Source organism: Dermochelys coriacea, chromosome 5 (assembly GCF_009764565.3).
Source record: "Dermochelys coriacea isolate rDerCor1 chromosome 5, rDerCor1.pri.v4, whole genome shotgun sequence".
In the NCBI taxonomy this organism is placed as follows: domain Eukaryota; kingdom Metazoa; phylum Chordata; order Testudines; family Dermochelyidae; genus Dermochelys; species Dermochelys coriacea.
Genome location: NC_050072.1, coordinates 120,449,832 through 120,475,781, shown reverse-complemented (window position 1 = coordinate 120,475,781; position 25,950 = coordinate 120,449,832). Strand labels below are relative to the sequence as shown.

General features: G+C 43.9%; 1 protein-coding gene across 5 annotated transcripts in view; it reads right to left on the bottom strand.

Annotated features, from left to right (window-relative positions):
• ACO1 (aconitase 1) overlaps positions 1 to 25,950 on the bottom strand; it is a 51,806-nt gene that overhangs the window by 7,906 nt on the left and 17,950 nt on the right. For all 5 annotated transcript variants that reach the window (XM_043515229.1, XM_043515231.1, XM_043515230.1 and 2 more), the window contains exons 2-15: positions 24,268 to 24,385; positions 23,525 to 23,693; positions 20,809 to 20,946; positions 17,804 to 17,873; positions 17,513 to 17,696; positions 15,356 to 15,495; positions 14,378 to 14,549; positions 13,752 to 13,852; positions 12,638 to 12,754; positions 11,224 to 11,383; positions 5,822 to 5,957; positions 5,028 to 5,112; positions 2,526 to 2,682; positions 1,838 to 1,962 (exon numbers count right to left, since the gene is read on the bottom strand). In XM_043515229.1, the coding sequence (XP_043371164.1) occupies positions 1,838 to 1,962; positions 2,526 to 2,682; positions 5,028 to 5,112; positions 5,822 to 5,957; positions 11,224 to 11,383; positions 12,638 to 12,754; positions 13,752 to 13,852; positions 14,378 to 14,549; positions 15,356 to 15,495; positions 17,513 to 17,696; positions 17,804 to 17,873; positions 20,809 to 20,946; positions 23,525 to 23,693; positions 24,268 to 24,364 (1,851 nt within the window). In that variant the 5' untranslated portion in view covers positions 24,365 to 24,385. The remainder of the gene's footprint in view (positions 1 to 1,837; positions 1,963 to 2,525; positions 2,683 to 5,027; positions 5,113 to 5,821; positions 5,958 to 11,223; positions 11,384 to 12,637; positions 12,755 to 13,751; positions 13,853 to 14,377; positions 14,550 to 15,355; positions 15,496 to 17,512; positions 17,697 to 17,803; positions 17,874 to 20,808; positions 20,947 to 23,524; positions 23,694 to 24,267; positions 24,386 to 25,950) is intronic.

The window sequence follows — 25,950 nt, the reverse complement described above, 5'->3', positions numbered from 1 at the left end:
CCAGTATCCTGTCTTCTGACAGTGGCCATGCCAGGTGCCCCAGAGGGAATGAACAGAACAAATAATCATCAAGTGATCCATCCCCTATTGTCCATTCCCAGCTTCTGGCAAACAGAAGCTAGGGTCACCATCCTTGCCCATCCTGGCTAATAGCCACTGATGGACTTATCCTCCATGAATTTATCTAGTTCTTTTTTGAACCCTGTTATAGGCTTGGCCTTCACAACATCCTCTGGCAAGGAGTTCGACAGGTTGACAATGCATTGTGTGAAAAAAATACTTCCTTTTGTTTGTTTTAAACCTGCTGCCTATTAATTTCATTTGGTGACCGCTAGTTCTTGTGTTATGAGAAGGAGTAAATAATGCTTCCTTATTTACTTTCTCCACGCCAGTCATGATTTTATAGACCTCTATTATATCCCCCCTTAGTCGTCTCGTCTCTTTTCCAAGCTGAAAAGTCCCAGTCTTATTAATCTCTCCTCATATGGAAGCTGTTCCATACCCCTAATCATTTTTGTTGCCCTTTTCTGAACCTTTTCCAATTCCAATAGATCTTTTTTGAGATGGGGTGATCACATCTGCACACAGTATTCCAGATGTGGCGTTCCATGGATTTACATAGAGGCAATATGATATTTTCTCTCTTATCTATCCCTTTCTTAATGATTCCCAACGTTCTGTTGGCTTTTTTGACGGCCCCTGCACATTGAGTGGATGTTTCAGAGAACTGTCCACAATAACTCCAAGATCTCTTTCTTGAGTGGTAGCGGCTAATTCAGACCCCAGCATTTTATATGTACAGTTGGGATTATGTTTTCCAATGTGCATTACTTTGCATTTATCAACACTGAATTTCATCTGCCATTTTGTTGCCCAGTCACCCAGTTTTGTGAGATCCTTTTGCAGCTCTGCACAGTCTGCCTGGGATTTAACTATCTTAAGAAGTTTTGTATCATCTGCAAATTTTGCCACCTCACTGTTTACCCCTTTTTCCAGATCATTTATGAATATGTTGAATAGGACTGGGCCCAGTACAGACCCTTGGGGGACACCACTACTTACTTCTCTCCATTCATGCCTACCCTTTGTTTCCTGTCTTTTAACCAGTTACCAATCCATGAAAGGACCTTCCCTCTTATCCCATGACAACTCAGTTTGCTTCATTACCAGGAAGACCTTACTAAACAGCTGCAGAAGCTCTACATGCTGAAGTACAAAAGTCAGTTAGATTCATAGATATCAAGGTCAGAAGGGACCATTCTGATCATCTAGTCCGACCTCCTGCACAATACGGGCCACAGAATCTCACCCACCTACTCCTGCGAAAAACTTCACCTATGTCTGAGCTATTGAAGTCCTCAAATCATGGTTTAAAGACTTCAAGGAGCAGAGAATCCTCTAGAAAGTGACCTGTGCCCCATGCTACAGAGGAAGGCGAAAAACCTCCAGGGCCTTTTCCAATCTGTCCTGGAGGAAAATTCCTTCCTGACCCCAAATATGGCGATCAGCTAAACCCTGAGCATATGGGCAAGATTCACCAGCCAGATACCCAGGAAAAAATTTTCTGTAGTAACTCAGATCCCACCCATCACAGGCCATTGGGCCTATTTACCATGAATATTTAAAGATCAATTTATTGCCAAAATCATGTTATCCCATCATATCATCTCCTCCATAAACTTATCGAGTCTAATCTTAAAGCCAGATAGGTCTTTTGCCTCCACTGCTTCCCTTGGAAGGCTATTCCAGAACTTCTCTCCTCTGATGGTTAGAAACCTTTGTCTAATTTCAAGTTTAACCTTCACAGTTAATGCATTACACTAGGTAACTGATGCACCTCTATTTTCTGGTAGACTTCTTTAAACATCCCTGGAATGACGTACTGATGTTCAACGGCCTGGATCTCGTCTCTTGTTGGCCAGAGGTCTTTTAGGAAAATCTCCTTCCCTTCTGCATTTACTCCTATAAGAAACCACACACCCTTGAAGTTCGTGTACAAACATTCCACTTGCAAAAGTGATCCAATTTCTATGTGCTGTTCACTCCCACTATTCTCTACTCTAATCCAACACTCAGGGACCCTGCTGCCTTTGCTTTCTAGCCTGGCTTTGACCTGGTGAACTGGGATCTCGTGGAAGTTGATGATGACACTGTCAGGGTGAACTCCCATTGGTATTTTCTGGTAGGGCTGCCAGGAGATGGTGTGCAAATCAGGCGTCCTTCGGGTCTGCCTCACCCCCCCCCCTCCCCTCCCCTCCCCGAGCCGGCAGAGACACGGCACCCAATATTCCCATGAAGGAGCTTCCCTAGGTTCAGGCGATTGGTGCTATTAATACACTTCTCCCCCACGTCCGCTTAGTGGCCACTATTGACCCAACACTTGCTTGTCTTGCATCTCATATGCACCTCATTGGGCTCCTCACCAAACCAACCAATACGTAAGAGATGCTTCCTCTGGACTCTTCACTTAATATCAGTTGAGTTTAGTGAAAAACAGTGGGGGAGAAAACCCCACAGTTTCTTACCTAAAGGCTCTTTCTCAAAGTCAATCCTTACGGTCCCTGTGATAGCATAGGCTATTACCAGTGGCGGGGAGGCAAGGTAGTTGGCACGAGTATTGGGATGGATGCGACCCTCAAAATTCCTGTTTCCGGACAACACCCCCACAGCTATGAGGTCCCCCTGCAAGACAGCAGTAGAGACAAGTGAACACAAGCAATGGAAAGTCAAGGGCTTTCTGGTTCAAATGCATTCGGAATGGCTATACGGCTGGGGCAGAGGAAAGAACGACGGAAAGGAAAGTGTTCCGTGATTGTACATGATTAAGGCTACATTTTAGTCACAGGTATTTTTAGTTAAAGTCATGGACAGGTCACGGGATTGGGGGACAGGGCAGTTAGCAAACAGCATAATACAGCTTAGAACCGCATGTAACAGAGCAGGTTACATAATTAAATGGCAGGAGCATGGCTGAATGGTGGCACACGATCTGGGTTGCCGGGGAGCACTCCTGCCAAGAGGGATCGGCACTGATCAAAAGTCATCAGGACCTACATTTTGTGGCTATCCCAAAAGGCAGTACTTCCACCAGCACAAGGCCCCCAACACCCTGAGAAAATGGCTCAGCACCACCTGCTGAATTACCAGCACCACATTTTGTCTGTCCTGTATTACCCTGAAGGTCAGACTAGAGGCAGGGACCATCTGTTTGTTCTATGTTTGTACAGGACTTAGGAGCCCCAGCCCTGGACCGGGACCCCTTTGTGCTAAGTGCTACTGCAATCCAAATCATCATCAAAATGGTCCTTTCTGGTGTTGCAATCTAGGATTGTTCTTGAAGCACTGAAGTGTTCCTTGAAGGTCTTCCATCCAAACCCTGAACGAACCCGACACACTAATATTAGCCTGAAAGAGGTCTGGCTACAAACCATCTCAATAGCCTCATAGACAGCCACTGAATGAAATAATATCATTACAGTATCGCTGAACGAGAGATTCAAAGATTGGGCCACCTACAAAGCTCCACTGTCTTTTATTAAAGACTTACAGATATATTCATACAGGTGGCTTGACATGGTTTGTCACAGCAGGGAATAAACAGAGGCTTATTTTGAGAGGGGAAAAAATGTTTCAAACACAGAAATCCTCCCATAAGCTTCTTAAACATGCAAATCAAAGCCATCACAACCACAAACAAAGAAGCTCATCACCACACAGTTGTGAAACTGATTACCATTAAAGACTGCAAAACCTGGCTAAGAGATGACCTCTGAATCCCAGGACAAGGCTACATTGTGACCAGGAAAACACAATAAAACAGAATCTTGCTATGTTGCCCTCAGCTATTCTGAAGGATCTCCATTCCCACAGGGCAAGCAGAAAACCCTCTCCAAAACACAGGCTTCACTTTGGTTTTTTCCCTGTTAATGCCCTTGGGTTACTAGAAAATGCATGCAGGAAACATCAGTTTTGACCGTGCTATCAAATTCTTAGCTTCGGCCGAGAAGAGATTGCCAGTCAAGTGAAGATGCCTGGTTCTGGCACAGAAATATTCCTATGAGGAGACAATTTTAGAGACCCAGCCCCTTTTCACCTGTGATCTATTCAAGATTTTAAGCTAGAGGCCAAATTCAGTCCTGGTATAGACTAAATGGAATAACCCTGAAATTGATGAATTTGCACCGTCTTACAATGGGGTTATATTTGGTCCAAAGTCTCTTGCGGTCAAAGGGGGCAGAAGTGCTTCCAGACTCCCTTGAGATGACCGCAGACTCAGTTTTCAAAGATGAGTAGTGATTTTGGGGGCTCTACTTCAAAGGGCCTGCTTTTCTGAGGACAGGTGCTCAGCACTCCTAAAAGTGAAACCAGGCCCCTTTTAAAAAGGTATCTCAAGTTGACCACCCAAAAACTGAAGCATCCAAAACCACTAGTCACGTTTGAAAACAAAGACCTCTATCTCCACAAATCCAGCCATATGACCCATTTATAAACACAATCAGAGTCATTTGGATGGGGGATATTATTCCAGAGGGCTACATTTGTTCCATTTCCGGACACCCATTCACTCTTTAATTAGACAGAAAGCTACTCTTCATTAAAACAAGGACATCCCAACTAACAAGCATTTTCCCTTTTATAAAGCTGGCTTCTACAGCATCTCCAACGACGATGCTAGAACTTCATTCACACTCAGTGACTGGTTGCCTCGCAAGCAGACAGAACTCCACATTCTCCACTGCCGAACGGGGAGCTTCTTGTGGGGATCACAGTCCCAGGGCTTTCTACGGCTGCACTACGGGATGATTTAAGTTGGCTCGCCGGCTCTTGCTGCAGCTTGCCATTTTGTTTACAGGGAGGGAGTTCTCATCTGAGTTTAAGAATCACAGCCCTCTCCTGCATGGATCCTGTGGCAACAAACCCTTGAGATGTACCTCAATCTCTTGACTAAGTGAAATAAATACGTGATTTTGTCTCTGAAAGACCATGCAATATTCCATGCTGCAGAAGATTTAATAGCAGCTGAGTACCTGAGTGATGGCTTCTGCAACAGGCTCCGGTAGAGGTCCACTGTTCCCAATGCAGGTCATACACCCGTAACCCACCACATCAAACCTACAGACAGTATTAAATACATTAGCGATCACAAGAAAGGTATTAATTACTTTTTGATAAAGCAAACGATCAAGCAATGAAGCTGTGTCCATGAGGAAGTGCGTTACAACACAAACTATTCAATATCATTTTCTGCTCAGAAAACCGTCTGTGATGGTCATTTGCATTCTTTTGCTGCTTCTAAAAAAAGCGTATATAGATAGGTGCATAAATTTGTGCACCTAATTTGCACACACAACTGTCATGGGTACAATGTTTTGCACGCAAACAGTCATTAGTGCCTGTGATTGCAACACTGCATAATGGAGACCATATGTTTATCATCAGCCAAAATTCCTGACAAATTCCATAGGACAAATTCCTGACCTACAAAGTCTTAAGTGAGATACTATTTTTGAACAATTAAATTTAAGAAATAAACCACCCCCTTGCCTAACAAGAAGTAGTCTTTAGTGAAATAAAAGGTTTCAATAGGCCTGCTTCTCAGCTGGTATAAGAGTCAGCTGAGTAAATGGTGCTGTCTGGTTTACACTCATGAGTATCTACCCCTCAAGGCTCAGCTATGCCTTTCAAAGTGTGGACAGCCATCATTGTCTTACGTGACATCACTCGCTGCAAATGCTTTGCTTGTACAGTCATTACGTTTGCCAAGGATATGGGAAATAGGCATCAACGAGCCTTGAGACAGTAAATTGAAAACCCCTCTCACCCTAGCTGAGCAAGGTAAGGCATAACTCCACTCTCCCTCAGATAGTAAGTGACAACCCCACTGCCTGGGGACAAGCTGGTTTTAATGTATGGCTTCACAGTCAGACCGGCATCAACAGCTTTCTTAGCAAGCAATCCTGCAAAACACAAAGGGCACCTGTGATTGTTCTTGGCAATGGCACAGTCCACCTGAAAAAAACAAAACCAAAATCAAAAAATCATCTGACAGCTCCCTTGACTAGCTTGAAACAGAAGAGATTCCATTTCCAGTATTTGATTATTTTGAATCAGCAACCCATGTGCTTAAGTTCCATTGACTCCAAGTGCTTTGATGAACTGTGGTACTGGTTTCTTTCATTTCTAGTGGAAAGCTGTGTGCAGCTACATTCAAAGACACACACTCACATATTTGGGCAGAATACCAGTATAAGATCAGGTGCTTGATTAGTTTAATAGCTATTTCTATGCATTAAATAAGGAAAGAGGAGCCATAAAACATTCCATGTAAGAATCTGGTGAGCCAGGGCTGAACTATCTATCCATTGGTACAAGTTCATCTGGACCCTTGATGTAAGCAAATAGTCTCAAAATGTGGAGCCTGTTTAAGCAGCATTATCTAATTACCTTCTGAGTGTGAACCTTGTTAAGAATATATTTACCTGGAGCCTGAATTCTTCTCTTGGACATTTTATTCCTTTTAAACTGTTTGTCTGTGGACAGGCGAATTCAGAGCTCGTGGTACAGAGTTGACAGCTTTGGAGACTGAAGTCTGCCATTTATGCATAGCAGCCCTGCAAGTGTATCACAGTGCCCACCTCTGTGTCACTGGGGCAAGAGGACAGCTCAGTGTCTCTGAAACCTGTGACCTCTCTGATGAGGCAGCTAATCAAAGGTGGCTAGTTTTTGCCAGCTGCTGTGGTCAGTTTGGATGATGCAAACAGACCCCCAGTTCATTTCAGATAAAACTAATGGATGAAATTAAAGGCTTGACACCTAAATAAAAAATGGCCCAACTTTCAGAGGTGCAGAGCACTCACAGCGTTCAGAGATATCAGTGGGAGCTGCAGTGCTCAGTAACGGAAAATTGGGCTACACTGAAGGGCTCAGATAAAACTACGGCCCGGATTTCTTTAAAGCCATTTAGGCTTTGCAATGCCGAGCACAGCAATGCCTAACTGATGTAGGAGCCGAAATTGTATTTGCAGAAGAGATTGAGGCATGAGTCTAAATGTACTCCCTAAAGCTTAAATCCCTTTGGAAAATGAGATTTAGGCTCCTAAATCAGTTAGACATTGTGACGCTGAGCACAGCATTACCTAAATACCTTTAAAAGTCTGGGGCTAAGAGCCTAACAGACACCCAGTTTAAAAGTGGCATACATTTAAACACACAAAACTGTTAAAAGAACATTATTAAGGTTGCAAGTCAAACACGCACTCAAAAGTTAGGCAGGGACAGAATTAAGATTGCTTGTGCAAATCTTAATTTGGCTCCCATGCGCGCACGTATTATGATACCATCTTTACAATTGCACGATCACATACTATTTTTCCCATGTTTCAGAGTAGCAGCCGTGTTAGTCTGTATTCGCAAAAAGAAAAGGAGTACTTGTGAATTTGTTAGTCTCTAAGGTGCCACAAGTACTCCTTTTATTTTTCCCATACGACCCTTGCCTCATTCAGCACACGGGATGCATGGTGCTCCCTGAATGAGCAGCTACTCAATATTTTGTTGTCTCCTTATTGCGTAACGTGTCGCCCACAGCCTTATTTACTGCATACTGAAAACAATTATTCATTTCCTCATGGGCTTCTCTATGCACTCATCACTATAATGTCTGAGCTCTCCATAAATATTAGTGAATTTCTTTTCACAACACCCGTTAGGTGTGGGAGAGGTATTATCGCCATTGTAAAGATGGGGAGCTGAGGCAGAGAGAGATTTAGGTCAAACTCATCCACCAATTTTGGGTGCCCAATTTGAGATGCCTAGGACCTGATTTTCCAGCACACTTATCATTATATAGCACTTTATATGTGCAAAGCACAGCTCCCATCGATTCAGTTGCAGTTGTGAGTGCTCAGCACCCACAACCAGGTCCTGGAGCAACTACACAAATTACACCCACTTGCCTGCTCTCTTCATCCTCCACCCCCACAAGGTTCTGACCTTGAATCTCTTTGCACAGCTCCAATCACAGAGGAACTACAGAGCTACCTCTGTGTGCCTTTGGAGGGGAGCCAGAACTGAGGCAAAGTGAAGCCATTCCTCCACCCTCCACTGGCCTGCAGGTTTTCTGGCACACGCACAAACATGGCTGCCAGCCAAAATTTGGCACAAAGATGAAAAAAAAGAAGAGAAGGAAGCAAGAAACTGAAACCAGGAACATGAGTGAGAAGATCTTCCCTTTTTCTCCAGGGCACAAATGGGAGGGTGAGTGTCAGACAGAAGCATCCAATGACTACCAAAAGAGTTTAATCACTGCTATCAGAGTACTAGATCTAGAACAAGGAACCTCAGGGACTGAGCAATTCCAATGGAAGATAATGCTGTTCTTGGGACGGCGGACCATGCAGCTCAAAGCAAATTCCAACGCATACACAGGCCCTAGCCTCCAGCTAAAATCCATTACAAAATCACCACTGACTTGAACGGCAGCAGGACTGAAACATACATTATCTAGCAACTACAGCATTTGCTCAAGAAACTCCCTGAAAAAGCACAAGAACAAATCCGCACAGACACACCCCTGGAGCCCCGACCTGGGGTATTCTATCTGCTACCCAAGATCCATAAACCTGGAAATCCTGGACGCCCCATCATCTCAGGCATTGGCACCCTGACAGCAGGATTGTCTGGCTATGTAGACTCCCTCCTCAGGCCCTTCGTTACCAGCACTCCCAGCTATCTTCGAGACACCACCAATTTCCTGAGGAAACTACAGTCCATTGGTGATCTTCCTAAAAACACCATCCTAGCCACTATGGATGTAGAAGCCCTCTACACCAACATTCCACACAAAGATGGACTACAAGCCGTCAGGAACAGTATCCCCGATACTGTCACGGCTAACCTGGTGGCAGAACTTTGTGACTTTGTCCTGACCCATAACTATTTCACATTTGGTGACAATGTATACCTTCAAATCAGCGGCACTGCGATGGGTACCCGCATGGCCCCACAGTATGCCAACATTTTTATGGCTGACTTAGAACAACGCTTCCTCAGCTCTCGTCCCCTAATGCCCCTACTCTACTTGCGCTACATTGATGACATCTTCATCATCTGGACCCATGGAAAAGAAGCTCTTGAGGAATTCCACCATGATTTCAACAATTTCCATCCCACCATCAACCTCAGCCTGGACCAGTCCACACAAGAGATCCACTTCCTGGACACTACGGTGCTAATAAGCGATGGTCACATAAACACCACCCTATATCGGAAACCTACTGACCGCTATTCCTACCTACATGCCTCTAGCTTTCATCCAGATCATACCACTCGATCCATTGTCTACAGCCAAGCGCTACGATATAACCGCATTTGCTCCAACCCCTCAGACAGAGAAAACACCTACAAGATCTCTATCATGCATTCCTACAACTACAATACCCACCTGCTGAAGTGAAGAAACAGATTGACAGAGCCAGAAGAGTACCCAGAAGTCACCTACTACAGGACAGGCCCAACAAAGAAAACAACAGAACGCCACTAGCCATCACCTTCAGCCCCCAACTAAAACCTCTCCAACGCATCATCAAGGATCTACAACCTATCCTGAAGGACGAGCCATCGCTCTCTCAGATCTTAGGAGATAGACCAGTCCTTGCTTACAGACAGCCCCCCAATCTGAAGCAAATACTCACCAGCAACCACACACCACACAACAGAACCACTAACCCAGGAACCTATCCTTGCAACAAAGCCCGTTGCCAACTCTGTCCACATATCTATTCAGGGGATACCATCATAGGGCCTAATCACATCAGCCACACTATCAGAGGCTCGTTCACCTGCGCATCTACCAATGTGATATATGCCATCATGTGCCAGCAATGCCCCTCTGCCATGTACATTGGCCAAACTGGACAGTCTCTACGGAAAAGAATGAATGGACACAAATCAGACGTCAAGAATTATAACATTCAAAAACCAGTTGGAGAACACTTCAATCTCTCTGGTCACTCGATTACAGACCTAAGAGTGGCTATACTTCAACAAAAAAGCTTCAAAAACAGACTCCAACGAGAGACTGCTGAATTGGAATTAATTTGCAAACTGGATACAATTAACTTAGGCTTGAATAGAGACTGGGAATGGATGAGTCATTACACAAAGTAAAACTATTTCCCCATGGTATTTCTCCCCCCCACCCCACCCCACCCCCCACTGTTCCTCTGATATTCTTGTTAACTGCTGGAATTAGCCTACCTGCTTGTCACCATGGAAGGTTTTCCTCCTTTCCCCCCCCTGCTGTGGGTAATGGCTTATCTTAAGTGATCACTCTCCTTACAGTGTGTATGATAAACCCATTGTTTCATGTTCTCTGTGTGTGTGTATATAAATCTCTCCTCTGTTTTTTCCACCAAATGCATCCGATGAAGTGAGCTGTAGCTCACGAAAGCTTATGCTCTAATAAATTTGTTAGTCTCTAAGGTGCCACAAGTACTCCTTTTCTTTTTGCGTATACATTATCTAGGCCAGTGGTTCTCAACCAGGGGTCCGGGGCCCCCAAACTGGTTTCAGGGGTTTGCCAAGCAGGGCCAGTGCTAGACTCACTGGGCCCCAGGGCAGAAAGCCGAAGCGCTGCTGTGCAGGGCTGAAGCCCAGGGCTTTGAACCCTGCCACCTGGGGCTGAATCCGATGCCTGTGCAACTTAGCTTTGCAGGACCCCCTGTGGCGTGGGGCCCCAGGCAATTGCCCTGCTTGCTACTCTCCAACGCCGGCCCTGGCTTTTATATGCAGAAAAACAGTTGTTATGGCACTGTTGGGCTCTGGAGTTTTTATAGCACCTTGGGAAGAGTTAAGGAAAAAAAAAAAAAAGGTTAAGCCCCCCTGATCTAGGCTACTGTACAGACAAAGCAAATTGACACCACCCTTGTTTAGCATCGCCTCAAACGCCTCACCGAGAGATCAGAGGTAGGTGATAATTAGTGCACAATGAAACTTACCTGACTTATAGACTTGTCAGCGCAAGGAAAAAAAAACGTGATTAACAGCCAGAGTTTCCAGGTCTCAGCCCAAATATTGGTACCTGGATTCCTCTTGCTCACTTGAGGGGCTAAACTCAGCTCTGGCATAAAGGGATGGGATTCCTTCCATGTCAATGGGGTTTGCTTTTATGACCCAGACCTAAAACTACATTTGCCTGCAGCGGTTTCTCTGATCAGACACACTTACCAGCTCCTAACATAACCGAGGGGTTGCTGGTATTAGTACAGCTGGTAATGGCAGCAATCACCACCGAACCATGGGTTAGCTCAAAGTCACAGCCGTTATGAACAAACTTCACGCGATCACTGTGATGGTCTGGGGCAATATTGAATCCTTTGAACCCTTGCTATAAAGAAGGACAATAAAAACAAAGGGAGAAGATGGTTAGTGTGAGAACTGGGAAAGGGAGACAGAATGGTACCAGAAAACAGCTGTACTTTAAAAGGGGAAAGAAGAGTGTTTGGTGACACAGCATGTGCTATAGGCTCCCCCTTGTGCCCAAGCCACAGAAGATGAGTGTGTAACAGCTTCAGCACAAGATATGCAGCTCTTGCTTTTAGCTCTGGAGGTCCCTGCTTCAGTCCCCAGCATGTTAGCCAACATGGCGGCTGTCACATTTGCTTAATTGGGGCCAATCCTACCCGCTCATCCCTTGGTGACGAGGTGGCAGCTGCCTCTTGCAGTGGCACACAGGTGGTATTTTGCACAGGAAGACAACAGAACTCTTTTAGCCTGCACAGTGCGCCTGTGTGTCTTGGATCCCAGATGAGACTGTACATCAGTGCACAGCATCAGGATCTAGGAAGACACCCCACTCCCCAAGCCGAGTCACTCAGGTCAGGCCTGGGATTTTGGCCAGAATGCCCAAGAGTTCATACAATTAGCACTGACTGGTCTGAAATTTGTGTCAAGATCTAGATGAATGGACGAAAGATTGAGTCTTTAAAAAAAGGGAGAGAACTAGCATATCAATACTACGGACTGGGATAGAAAATCTGAATGGCATAGCAAACCTGGAGGGTTTAGCTGGATTTGAAAACCAAAGCATTCTTCATAAGTATTGGCTTTTACATGGAATGAGCCTGAGCTGTAAAGTTTAGATCTGGATTCAGGTCTGAGATTCCCCAGAATTTAGGGGTGTTTAGACTTGGATCCTAATCAAAATCCTAGACGCAGATCTATTAATTGCTGTTTTTAACTGGATGGACTGCAAGAGGCAGTTAGGATGGTTGTTGTTTTAATTTTAGTTGGGCAAAAAGCACTTCTGGAAACCTGCAGGGAGTCTCTGATTGGTATGCCATTATCAGATTGAGTGACTACTTCAATACTGCAAATGCTTCACTAATGGGTCAGGAGCAGATCCAGATCACCCATATTCCATGACCCATAACTTGAGAACCGCCACTCTAGAATACTTATTCCTTAGCGTTGTCTTCTAGGCTACAGTTGAAAATAACCAGGAAACAACATTCCTGCAAGGTCATTTGTACACAAAGTGTCCTGAACTGATGGACACAGACCTGTGTCTCTAGTGACTAAGCCCTACATATAGCTTCTAGAAGACAAACATATTTCCGTTTGCAATGCCACGTGACCTTACCTTGGCTCCCAGGCAGGTCTCAAAGTCCTTCTTCATTTCTGACACAGCTACTTTGTCCTGAGGTCTTTTGGGCCCACTACAGCAAGGCACGACGGTATGCAGATCCAGCTCCACAACCTGTTCAACAGGAGGAACAGTGCGGCTCAGTAAGCTACCGCCAAGAAACGAGCCAAATAATGCAAGATACATTGCTCTCAAGGACACTGGGGTCTCAATGCAGCAATGCTCAACACAAGGAGTTCCACTGACTACTTATGCGCTTAAGCACCTTACTGAATCAGTGCCTTAAACTCTCTCCCGACAGCATGAGGCCTAACACATTTAAAGGCAAAATTTCTCAAAGCCATTTGTAGTGAGTTACAAGCTCAGATACTGTTAGCTCCCAAGGAAAAAATTTCACAGCCACCTCAAGTCCCCATTTTCAAAAGCGACTTAGGCACATAGGAGCCTAAGTCTCATTGACTTTCAAAATAAAGCCAATACGATACGTGTCTAAGTCACTTTTGAAAAACAAACAGATCTGAGGTGGTTTGAAAATTTTACCCCCGCCCTCACAATCAAGACAAATCCTAGCATCAGGAAGCATTCTGGAAAATCCTAGCAAAGGGATAGCATACAAGCCCATACAAGCAGCCTCTTGCTCACCATTTTGAGAGTTGTTTTACAGATGAAGTTGTGCACTTAGGGAAAATTTACAAGATTTCAGAGAGGATCAAATCCTTTTAATCTTGCCTTGTTTGCTAACTATTAAGAGATATTTGGGGGCAAGTTCTGTCCTCATTTAAATCCATGTCACCCTATTATAAATCAACTGGATTGAGATTGCTGGACACAGTGAGACCCTGCATTTCCCTCACGTTTTCTGTGTGGTCTAATGCCATTACATGAGGCTGCCTCAAATTCTGGCATATACAGTCACGGAATGGACCAAGGCGTGCTTTGGGAATGGGATTACAAAAATCAGAGTCATGTTAATTTTTTCCTTGCTGTGTGAAAATTCCTCTTTAAAAAAAGAGGAAACAGAGAACAACAAAAATAAATAAAATGAAAATGGAGAGCGAAGGGGTGTAGAAATAAAGGAAGGTACAAGATTAAATGATGATCAGGACTCTACCTGGGTAAAATCTGGATCCTGAGCGGAGTTACTGAAATCTCTAAACATCCCCACAGCCACAAGATAATTCTTTATGTGCTTAATTTTTTCTTCATCACGACCTAAAATGAAATCCAGAAATAGCTAAATAAGAACTAGTCAAGACAAAGAAATTGGGGCATTTTAAGAATGCAGAACAGGGCCTTGAATGGGATAGATTGTATTACATCAGCTTCATGTTTAACTAGAAAAGCAGGAAGAGAAAAGTCACTGGATCTTTAATGATCTCAGTCCCAGTTAACTGGGACTGTTAGTTGCATTCCAAGGTTGAAGTTGAACTCTTGATGTTTTCTAAGCAGAAAGTTTCATACGCTGGAGTTCATAAGGGCTCAACCCTGAGAAACACAGTACATATATATTATGTAAAATGGATTGTTTGCAGAGCCCAAGGTTAAGGTTTAGGAAGGTGCTAAGACCAAATGCATGGCACCATGGGTCTCATTCTGATCTCTCTCATACCAGTGAGATTCTGAAGTAATTCCATTCTGGTCAATGGAGTTACACCAGAATCAGGCCCTGTACCACGAGCTGTCAGAGCAAAGGTTTATAATCTGGATCTTCAAGTTCTGGCCTCTTTTTGCACTTACCCGTTTGGATCAGGTACCTGATGCTGACTTCATCAACTGGGAAGAAGGCTGCAGTTGCTCCATATTCGGGGCACATATTGGCAATGGTGGCTCGATCAGCAATTGACAGCTGGGCTACGCCCGGCCCAAAGAATTCCACGAACTGACCCACCACCCCAACCTGGCGAAGATGCTGGAATACATGAACCAACAGAGGTACTCAAAGGCCATTTCTAATCTTCAGAATGGTGACTGTATAAGCCTTACACACTAGAGACAGTTCAGGCCTATGTGGTTCAGCTCCAGTCAAGTAGCCAAGCTTCCTCAAAGTTCTGGTCCATTTGGGACCAGGGTTTTGTTCTGTGTGTAACAGAGCTTCAAAACTCAATGCTAAACATGCCATACGTACATGATTCTGCTACCCCTGCAGGCAATGGCAAAACTTTCCTATTAGCATCAATGGGAGTCTCAAAACCTGACCGTGACAACCACAAGGATTGTAGGAGCCCTGGGAGTTCCAGTTCTTCCTGTCCCATCCAACCAGATCATTGAAGATTAGGGTTGGAAGAGACCTCATCTAGTCCAACACCCTGCTCAAATCAGGACCAACCCCAACTAAATCATCCCAGCCAGGGCTTTGTCAAGCCAGGCCTTAAAAACCTCTGAGGATGGAGATTCCACCACCTTCCTAGGTAACCCATTCCAGTGCTTCACCACCCTCCTCGTGAAATAGGCGGGGGGAGAGGAGGGAGCAGGATTGGCTGCTGATTCCACCCCATCTGGGGTGCATCTGATCAGCAGGCAAGAGGGAAGGAACTGCAGAGCTAGGGCAGGCCAGGCCCAGCATAGTTGGGTCTCGGAGGATGAAATCAAGATAACAGCCCCAGAGATGGGACTCCGAAGGCTGCTGTATACAGCTACTCTAAGTTCACACCATGCACACACCTGCTGCACTGTGGCCCACTGTAAGAAATCCCCCATGGCACAGATGTCAGTTACCTTGGTAACGGTGAGCACTATGTCTGTGGAAGTTACCAGGGGATGAGGATTTCCCATCAGCTTGTAACCAATCACTTTCGGAAGCACCATGCTGATTGGCTGGCCCAGCATCACCGCTTCTGCTTCGATGCCACCAACACCTGAATCCAATTGGCAAGACAAAAGCAGATTTTTTTTAAGATGAGGCAATGCATGCTGAAAGTTAAGGAACCAGTGAAATAATATTACTGCAAATAACGGAAAAGAAGTCACCACACAGCAGGGCTTGGATTGAGCTGGTCCGAGGGGACATTTCTTAGATGTTCTTATCCTGTTCTAAGATTTTTGTTTAAAAAAGAAAGTTTCTAGCCCTCGAGAGCTCACTTTCATTTGGAAATTGAATCATGTTTAAAGCCAGTCAAGTTTGCGGACATGAGGCTGACTGGTCAGTGCAGGCAAGCACATAGAATCAGAGAATATCAGGGCTGGAAGGGACCTCAGGAGGTCATGTAGTCCAACTCCCTGCTCAAAGCAGGGCCAATCCCCATTTTTTCCCCCAGATCCTTAAATGGCCCCCTCAAGGATTGAACTCACAACCCTGGGTTTAGCAGGCCAATGCTTAAACCCCTGAGCTATCCCTCCGCTCAACACTGGGATAGAGAGTCCTGAGTAAATGCTGATTGAGAAGAGTTGGTCCATGCCTGCTGAGCACAACTGAGCCTTTTCTGCACTGACCAGTCAGCATTTTATTATTTTAGTACCTTCCCCCTAACACCCGAGTCATGGATCAGAACCCATTGTGCTAGGCGCTGTACAAACACAGAACAAAAAGATGGCCCATGCCTCAAAGAGTTTCCAATATAAGTGCAAGCCAAGAGTCAAGAGATGGATACAGGCAGATCGGGGGAGTACCAGGAAACAGCGAGACAATATTGGTGACAGGCACTGGTCACAGCCCACCTGCAGCCTGACCACTGTCAAGTTGTCAACTAGTTTGACTATTTTTCAACTCTATTTGTAACAGTTTTCTTGTGAAGATGAGGCCATGGTTATAAAGAATCTTCCCAACATAATAATTGTTTATTATTTGTATTTAACTACCACTAGAAACCCCAGTCACGGACCTGGACCCAAAAAACACAGAACAAAAAGACGGTCCCCAGGCCCCCAGGCTTGCTTACAATCCAAGCAACGCGAGCTGATGCAGTGCTGTATTACCAAGGCTGCAGATACAGAAATTCCCTATACAGATTTTAATCTATAGCACTATGTAAAGTAGATATAAATATTATGACTTACACTGTGTGTGACTGAAAACTTTATGAGCGTCTTTGTAAGCAATCAGCATTTTTGTAAGTTCTTTGAGACCAGGACACTTTGTTCTGTGTCTGTACAGAGTCTAGTATGCTGGTTGATGGAATCCTGGTTAATGGAGGGACTCGTAGGTGCTTTCACAATACACGTGAAGTATCACTGCAGTATTCCCCGGGTATTCTTTATACTAGGTATAGGATAACTACAAAATACTTCGGTTAGACTATCTACTTATGCAGATAAAATTTCAAAGCTTCTATTGTCTACCACTGGCTAGGAACATATTTCTGTTTGTTATGCTGGCAAGCACTGTCCCATTATTGTCCAAGCAAAGAACATCTGGTACTAGAATACTGGCAAAGACTGATCAAACCTTGTTTTGATCCCCTCTCATCAGTGTTGTCTTTGAATCAGAATCTTTGATCCAAAACTGCTTTTATAGTTACTGTCACTAGGTAAACATTTTCAAAAGCATCTAAGTGATTTTAGGCTCATGGGTCCCAGTGAAACTTTCAATGGGACTTAGGCTCCCAAATCATTTAGATGCTCTTGAAAATTTTACATCCCTCTCCGCCACCACTACCCAGGGATATTTTAAACCCACAATAAAGAATATTTAAAAATAAAAGCACACACAAATCCCCTACAACCTGACACATGACTGAAATGTGATTGTTGTCTATTACTCTTACAATCATTGGGTATGGAATAGGAAATCAGGTTACAAAATCCTGATTTATAGGGTCATTTGAACTGGACACAAAAGGGAGTCTGTTGTACTTAGTCATTTTATTTTATATGTGATTTGATAGGAACACAAGCCATAACATAACCAACCAGTTCATAAAACTTCAGTGCACTTACCCCAGCCCAGCACTCCCAGACCATCAATCATTGTAGTGTGCGAATCAGTGCCTACCAAGCTGTCTGGATAATAGTACCCATTCTGATCAAACACCACTCTTGCCAAGTATTCTAAATTCACTTGGTGGACAATTCCCGAGCCAGGAGGAATAATCTTCATGTTGTGGAAAGCTTGGGAGCCCCACTGAAACACAATGAATAAGAGCCCCAAATATTAAATACACAGGAACAGTGAAAGAGTGTTGATTCATCCCATCTTGCAACATGTAAAGAGGAGAATTCTTCCCATACCTTTAAGAATTCAAATCTTTCTTTGTTCCTTTCAAACTCCAGTTCCTGATTCTTCTGCAAACTGTCTGACCTGCAGGTGAAATAAATGAACAAAGCAGCTACAAGTCTCCAACTGAATTTAGTGTGTGTGCGTATAGTGAAAGAGAAAACAGAAGAGCACTTGTATCTCATAATGCCAATCAGTTTTCTATGTTTCAAGCAATTGCAGCAGTGAGCTAAAGGCAAATGATGAAAAGGGCTTAACAAGTTTTAACAGCAATATCTATCATCTGGCTCAAACATTAACCCCATACAGAATGTAGGCATTAAGTTTGCAATTTGATAAAGTCTAGCCTACATCTTAAAGCAATGGAAAGTTTTCCAAACCTAAATGATACGCAAGCTGCATAGCAGTAAAGGAAGCTGATGTCGATAATTGTGATTGAACATATGCTGATACTGATCTGGAATATACACAACAGTTCAAGCCTGTACTTCTAAAAAAAAATATATGAAACAACTGTACGTAAACATAAAATCCCTAAGAAGTGATTATTTTTGGAGCAGAGACCCTTCTATACTCTCTAAGCCACGTAGCACACTGTGAAAGACCTAAACAGCAATTATAGCTGATCAGCAATTTATTTATTTTTTTATTTTGAGAAATTTGTCCATCTAAAAATGGGATTTCATCAAATTATTTTTTGTGAAACCCTGTTTTTTACTGAAAATATTGTGCTTTTGTAAAAAACGAGAACCACATATATTTTTGTTTTTCAATGACATTGACAAAAAATTCTCACAGGGAAATATATTTCCCCCACCCCAACCTGCTCTCATAATAAATAGAGATTCAAATGAAATGGAGGAAGAGTATGTTTAAACAGATCAGTACCAACATGTACATATACTCCAGGGACATTTAATTCCAAACTGAAATCCATTCCTGAACTTTTCTCAGGGATATTTTAAGACTGCGGTTTAAAAGTTAACGAAGAGCAGATCTCAGACAAACGATCCAACTCAAGATCTGGGGTGGGGGGGAAATTGGACAAACTGCTGAGCTTTTTAGTTATCTGGGTCACTGCCAATGGAGGTTTGCATCCATGTGGCTTTTGAAGTTTAAAATAACCTGCTTTTCTAAGAATCACATGGAGGGAATTTTTAATAAAATAAATAAATAAATCCATCCATCAAGAGGCTTATCATAGAATCATAGAATCATAGAATATCAGGGTTGGAAGGGACCCCAGAAGGTCATCTAGTCCAACCCCCTGCTCAAAGCAGGACCAAGTCCCAGTTAAATCATCCCAGCTAGGGCTTTGTCAAGCCTGACCTTAAAAACCTCTAAGGAAGGAGATTCTACCACCTCCCTAGGTAACGCATTCCAGTGTTTCACCACCCTCTTAGTGAAAAAGTTTTTCCTAATATCCAATCTAAACCTCCCCCATTGCAACTTGAGACCATTACTCCTCGTTCTGTCATCTGCTACCATTGAGAACAGTCTAGAGCCATCCTCTTTGAAACCCCCTTTCAGGTAGTTGAAAGCAGCTATCAAATCCCCCCTCATTCTTCTCTTCTCCAGACTAAACAATCCCAGCTCCCTCAGCCTCTCCTCATAAGTCATGTGCTCTAGACCCCTAATCATTTTCGTTGCCCTTCGTTGTACTCTTTCCAATTTATCCACATCCTTCCTGTAGTGTGGGGCCCAAAACTGGACACAGTACTCCAGATGAGGCCTCACCAGTGTCGAATAGAGGGGAACGATCACGTCCCTCGATCTGCTCGCTATGCCCCTACTTATACAACCCAAAATGCCATTGGCCTTCTTGGCAACAAGGGCACACTGCTGACTCATATCCAGCTTCTCGTCCACTGTCACCCCTAGGTCCTTTTCCGCAGAAAAGGCTTATTTCCACAAATAGGATCAAAATCTTTATTTAAAAACAAAACAAAACACAATCTGAGACGGGATACTAGATGGGGAGGGCACTGAGTTACTACAGAGAATTCTTAACCAGGTATCTGCTGGGCAAGTCCTGCCCACATTTCCAGGATCTAAGATCTAACTGACTGCCATATTTGGGGTCTGGAAGGAATCTTCCCCAAAGTCAGACTGGCAGAGATCCCAGGGAGGGCGTTGCTGTCTCTGCAGCATGGAGCATGGCTCACGTGCAGGTTTAAACTAGTGTAAATGGTGAATTCTCTGTTACTCAAAGTCTTTAAAACCATGATTTGAGGACTTCAGTAACTCAGCCAGAGGTTTGGGGTCTATTTCAGGAGTGGGCGGGCGAGGTTCTGTGGCCTGCAACATGCAGGAGGTCAGACTAGATGATCACAATGGTCCCTTCCGACCTTCAAGTCTGAGAGTGCTCTTAGATTCTAAGATTTCCTCCCCTTTTTGTATTGTTTTTATTTAAGTGAGCAGTTGTAATATTATTTCCTATAGAGAGTAACAAATATGGAATAAAGTTACTGGGTAAGGCAACTGGACTACAATGAATTTAAGGAGTTTGGAAAACAGAAGAGAACTAGGGGACGACATGAGAAAGGAGGACGATATCACGAGGTTCAGCTAGGAAATGCAGGATGGTAGGTAGGTTTCTAAGATCCAGATGCTGCAATGAGCTCTGTGCAGATGGACCCGTCTGACTGTTCAGAGTCCCACTGATTTCAGTGAGGCTCTGTACAGGTGCAAAGAAGCTCACTATAGGATTGGAGATTAAGTATTCTAGAGTTTCCAGTTTAGTGTTTTTATGTAGGGGGGAAGGAAGGAACAGCACTGTGTGCTTCTTCACCAAAGCAGCGATGAGCTAACAACCCCATTCTCGGAACTGTGCCAACACAGCCCAGTGTAGTAAACGCTCTCACTTAGTCAGTCTAGCTTCTATAATGCTAGAGGACGAATCCTCAGTTTGCATAACGCAGTGTAGCTCCACTGACTTCAGTGGACCTATGCTAATTAACACCAGCTGCCCCTGGCTTCCTAGCAAGCATGGAAAATAAGATCTGTTTTATTCCCTTACCTCCTGTTAAAATCCACCTGGATGGAATGATCAATTACTAGATCAGCAGGACAGATGGGATTAATTTTTTCAGGGTCTCCGCCCAGTTTCTTCACAGCATCACGCATTGCAGCAAAGTCAACCACTGCAGGTACGCCACTGAAATGAGAGAATTAAGCGAACTGAGGGGACAGAGCCCAGATCCTCAGGCATAGCCAGCCGATGACACATTGCCAGCAGATTTTGACTCTAAAGCCAACACTGGAATCACCACTCCATTGCAGCGGGACACAGAACTGGGGTTGGAGAAAGAACAAAGCCACATTTGGCTTCATCAGTGCAGAACACTGGGGTGGAAACTCATAAGGTGACAAAGGGAGGTGGTTGTGCAGCTTGGGCACTGGACTGGGAGACATGAGACCTGGATACAATCTCTGTGACCTTGGGCAAGTTACTTTTCCTTGCTCTGTGCCTCTGCTTCCCATCTGTAAAATGGGGATAATACTACCACTTTTCTCCTACTAGCTGTGTGTGCAGTCCCCAGCCCAATGTGGCTCTGATCATGGTTAGGCCTTCTAGGAACTAATGGATTATAGATCATGTTAGTATGAGTTGGTAGGAACATCATCAGCTTTTGACTTGCAAGCTGAACAAAGGTGACCCAGAATCCATGAGAGTGAGTGTGACTATGGAACCCCTGTGGGAGTGAACAGGCTGGCTTTCTGGACTAGAACTGCACTGACTGGCAATCAGGAGAGCACTGAAGGGAAGAATAACAAAGCCCCCCACCCAACTGTGCCACCAAGTTCTTGAACTTGACTTAACAAATGCCCCCAAACCAACCACCCACATGCTTCATACTCTGTAAGTATCTCTGTTAGGCTATTGGCCAGAAGTCACATTTTCACCTCTGGTAACAAGACTCTGTAGCAGTCCTATAAGCCTGGTTGCTCCAAGAACTGACATGGCAACAAACAACAGACCTTCCTCTAGGTTTACGGTAGTGTCTCATCAGAGCATCTGGAACCACTTATCAGTTAAACCCTCCTGTGCTCAAGTGAAATAGGTAAACCATTCTTTATTTCCCAGCTGGACAGACTTCAGCACAATGGGTTAAGAGGTTTAATCCAAGGCAACATTGTCAGTCAGGATTAGAAACCAGGAATTCTGGCAGTCAGTGTCATGTTCTAACCATGAGACCATAAGTTTCCATGTTTGCTTTTGCAGAGCAGATGGAAAGCTGGTGGTCCTTCACAGATAGTACATTTTGGCATTTCCAAGGTTAACCAGCCACCACTGCCCACCAGGGGCATTTTATGGAGCACTCAGCACTTCACTTCACTCAGCACTGCTACTTTCTGGGAAACATCCTCGCATAACTAAACATCTAATTCCGCAGGGAGTTGAGTGCACATAGTGTCCAGTGATGTGGTCATGGGCATTCAGGACCATTTAGGATTAGAATCTGAGTATACTTCCTGAAATAGCAGCCCAGAAGAGAGAGACCGTTTTAGAGTTCAAAGTGCAACAAGCAAAGATGTTCTTTGCTGCAAAGGACTACAAATAATCAGCCTATAATGTTATCGAAGACGTGTGTGTAAGAAAAATAGTGCAGATTATTAAATACAACAGGGTCAACACAGGGAATAGGGTAAGGTCTTGGCTTTTCTTCTTTGCAATCCTAAATGATTACAGACAAAACTCCAACCAACACAACTCACATTTATATTCTGGCAGTCACTCTGATCTAAGAAAATATGCATCTGAACATAGTGAGTGTGATGTACAGTGAGTGCATGTCAATTTCCCCAGATTATATGCATAGCAAAGAAAGCAACTGATATTATGAGCTAACTGCATTATTGGTTGATACAGAAGAGGAGAAATAGGATAGTTATTTGCAATGCTATGGGGGATTGAGGGAGTGACACCAGAACACATTCATTTATGTATCCAGAGGCATTCAAGGTAAATTACAGAATGCACAGGGCTGAAAATCAGGAACCCTCACAATTCGAATCCCGAACTAGCAATTTACTCACTATGGGGCCTTGTGCCAAGAGCCAGATTTTCAGTACAGCTCACTCCCATTTAGGCACCGATACAAGGGCTAATCTTTTCAAGAAAGCTCAGCACTCAGCAGCTCCCACCATGACACTTGTGGACAGATTTTAGAAAAGATCAGCAGCGACCCTGGACATTTATTTAGGTGTCTAAATGGGAACTGAGCTCTTTAGAAAGTATAGCTGAACCTCTCTGCGCTTCACTGTCTCCACCTGTAAAGTGGTCACCATACCTACCACCTCTCAGGATGTGAGCTAGTTAGGACCCCAATGCTGTTCCCAACAGAGGCAATGACAGTTTTGCCATGGACTTCAAAAGCTGAGCATGATTGAACCCTCAGTTCCTGTGATGCATTTTGGAGAATGTCAGGCAATACATTATTTGCTAGGGTGAGAAATGGAATGAATCTTTGTCCAGTAACGTGGAGAACGCCAAGGTTGTGCCGCATTCTCTCTTATCACCTGGGTCCGAGGTTCAAAGGACAGTGGACTTTTGATAGAGTACTTTTAATATAACCACGGTTTGATTAAAGGAGCTCTGTCAACTTGACATCCAGTATGTTTAGAATAACGTGGCACCGCATCCACCCTCCACACCCCTATGCTTTGCCCACTGAGAATGGTTGTGGTTTTTACAAACCTATTTTCCTAGTTTTAGGAAGCATCTGACTCACGTTAAATCCTGCAGAATAACTCGTGCAGGATTAAATGGCACTTCAACATTCTTGCTCTGCATCACATGCCAGTTGAGGATATTTTCAACATCTTCCTTCTTCACTAGGAACTCGTCACAGTTGCGGATGGCTGCCTCCAGGAGGACCCTGATAGAAAACGGCAAACATCCTGGGGGAAGAGACAGAAAGCAGATTGGTTTTCACCTTTGAGATGAAGTTTCCAGGTATCTGGGCGTGGCTGGGTCCTTTCCCCTTTTGGCTCCCCTGAAGTCAATGGGAGTCTTGACATTGACTAGAATGGGGCCAGGATTTCACATATCATCTTTATTTGTGGCATACATCTTGCAATCACACACTCCTATCAAGTCCATCACATTATCAAGGCAGCATGGATGAAACTTGTCTTCCACTGATCTGGCTAGACCTTCATGCCCAGCCCAGAGGATACACCTCACCTGTAGGAAGCACTCAACTACCACATAAAATGACCAATGTGCAGTCCAAGTTTAGAAAAAGAAGAACATTGTCATAGCAGGAAATTAACTAAGCCTAGATGCTAGTACCAAAAAACATGATTAGAAATTGATCTTCAAAGAAAGGCTTTTGAATTTGTACCCATGTTTCCGTGCCCACAAATCAAGTATCATCTAGAGCTGCAGAGCCTTCCCACAGTCATTTTCAATGCCCACCACGGCCTGAGTACACACGTCTCAGGCAGTTCCTTCTGAATGCTGCCAACATACCGTATCTCGCATCTCCCAATTTGTTGAGATTGAAGAACTTCTTTGCAGGCTGGTTGGAGTCTAGTGGCTCTGCAATCCATGCAAAAGGGTTGCTCATGATTAAAGCCCCTGTGTGTCACTGAAAGCACAAAACAAAATCATGTCAGCTGCCCCAGAGGTAAATTCTGTATCAGCTGGAGCATATACTTTGCAATATACATTAAACACACACACAATTCTCTTGTGACTCCTCTGCAGTCATTATTATAGGAGTGTTGTGAAGATTATAAACAAACCCAGCTGATTTCCACAAGGCTCAAACGCCTTCATTTAAAGCACTGTGGGCATTACAATATTTACACGGTGACTATCTCCAGACAGACTTTGTGCCTTTCTGCTTTGCTAATCACACAGAGATTGTAGAGCCATTTCTTCAGTGAAAACTGCCAAGTCTGAACTAACAGGTGCCCCTCCCTTGCACACAAACAAAAACATCTACACTGAGACAGACAGAACCTACTAATGACAGGTTTCAGAGTAGCAGCCGTGTTAGTCTGTATTCGCAAAAAGAAAAGGAGTACTTGTGGCACCTTAGAGACTAATAAATTTATTAATAAATAATAAATTTATTAGTCTCTAAGGTGCCACAAGTACTCCTTTTCTTTTTGAGAACCTACTAAAAACGACTAATCCCCTGAAAATATTTTCAGAGGTACAAAGCACCCACACCTCTTATTGACTTTATTGGGAGCTGTGGGTACTTTCCACCTCTGGAGGGCAGAGAATCAACAATCTGGCCTCAGAGTAAAGAGTTTTTCAGTTTAACACCCACCAGAAGTGGGGATTTTTGTCCATTATATAGTGTCCTAATAGACAGAGCACTTGACTGGGACTCAGAAGACTTGGATTCTATTCCCAGGTCTGCCATTGGCCTGCTGAGTGACCTTAAGCAAGTTATTTTACTGCCACATACCTCAGTTTCCCCATCTATAAAATCAGGATAATGATATCCACCTCTTTTATAAAGCACAAGAGACAGGTACTGTTAATATTAACAATAATAATACAGGGCCCTGTTGCGCACACCCCAATCACAGTAATGAGATTATTATCCAAATAGTTCAGTTGATTTCACTGGCTCTTCCTGGCTCAGTAATGGGTGCACAATCTGTCCCGCAGTGTTTTCAGACTATTCAGACATCAGTCACACCTCACTCAGTTTGAATGCTTATAATTAAAGCTAAGTGTGTGGGTGGAGAGGAGAGGTGCAGAGGTTTGGTTAGTGAAGCGTGAAAGGCTTGTAGAAGTCTATGATTTATGTTTATGCGGAACTGCAAATAAGATACAACCGCACGAGACAGGCTCACGAGCAGGCAAAGGTGCCAAGCTGAGAGAATGCACCATTTACTTAAGGTAACAATGCATTTTGCATTGACTGATTTATGCAGAAAAGAGAAAACAAAAACAAACCACAACTCACTCCATGCCACACATTCACCTCTGGGAACGCACACAAGAGACTGTCTTATTTAGGAGAATGAATGACGTATTGACACTTCACTTCGCGCCCACAAAAATATCAAATATTAAATATAAAAATATCAAGTCCGTATTATTTGCAATTGCTGCATAAATTGAGTTGTTATCCCTACATTTTCTTAACATCAGAGCAGGAACCACTTCAGTTCCTGTCTTAAGGGAATT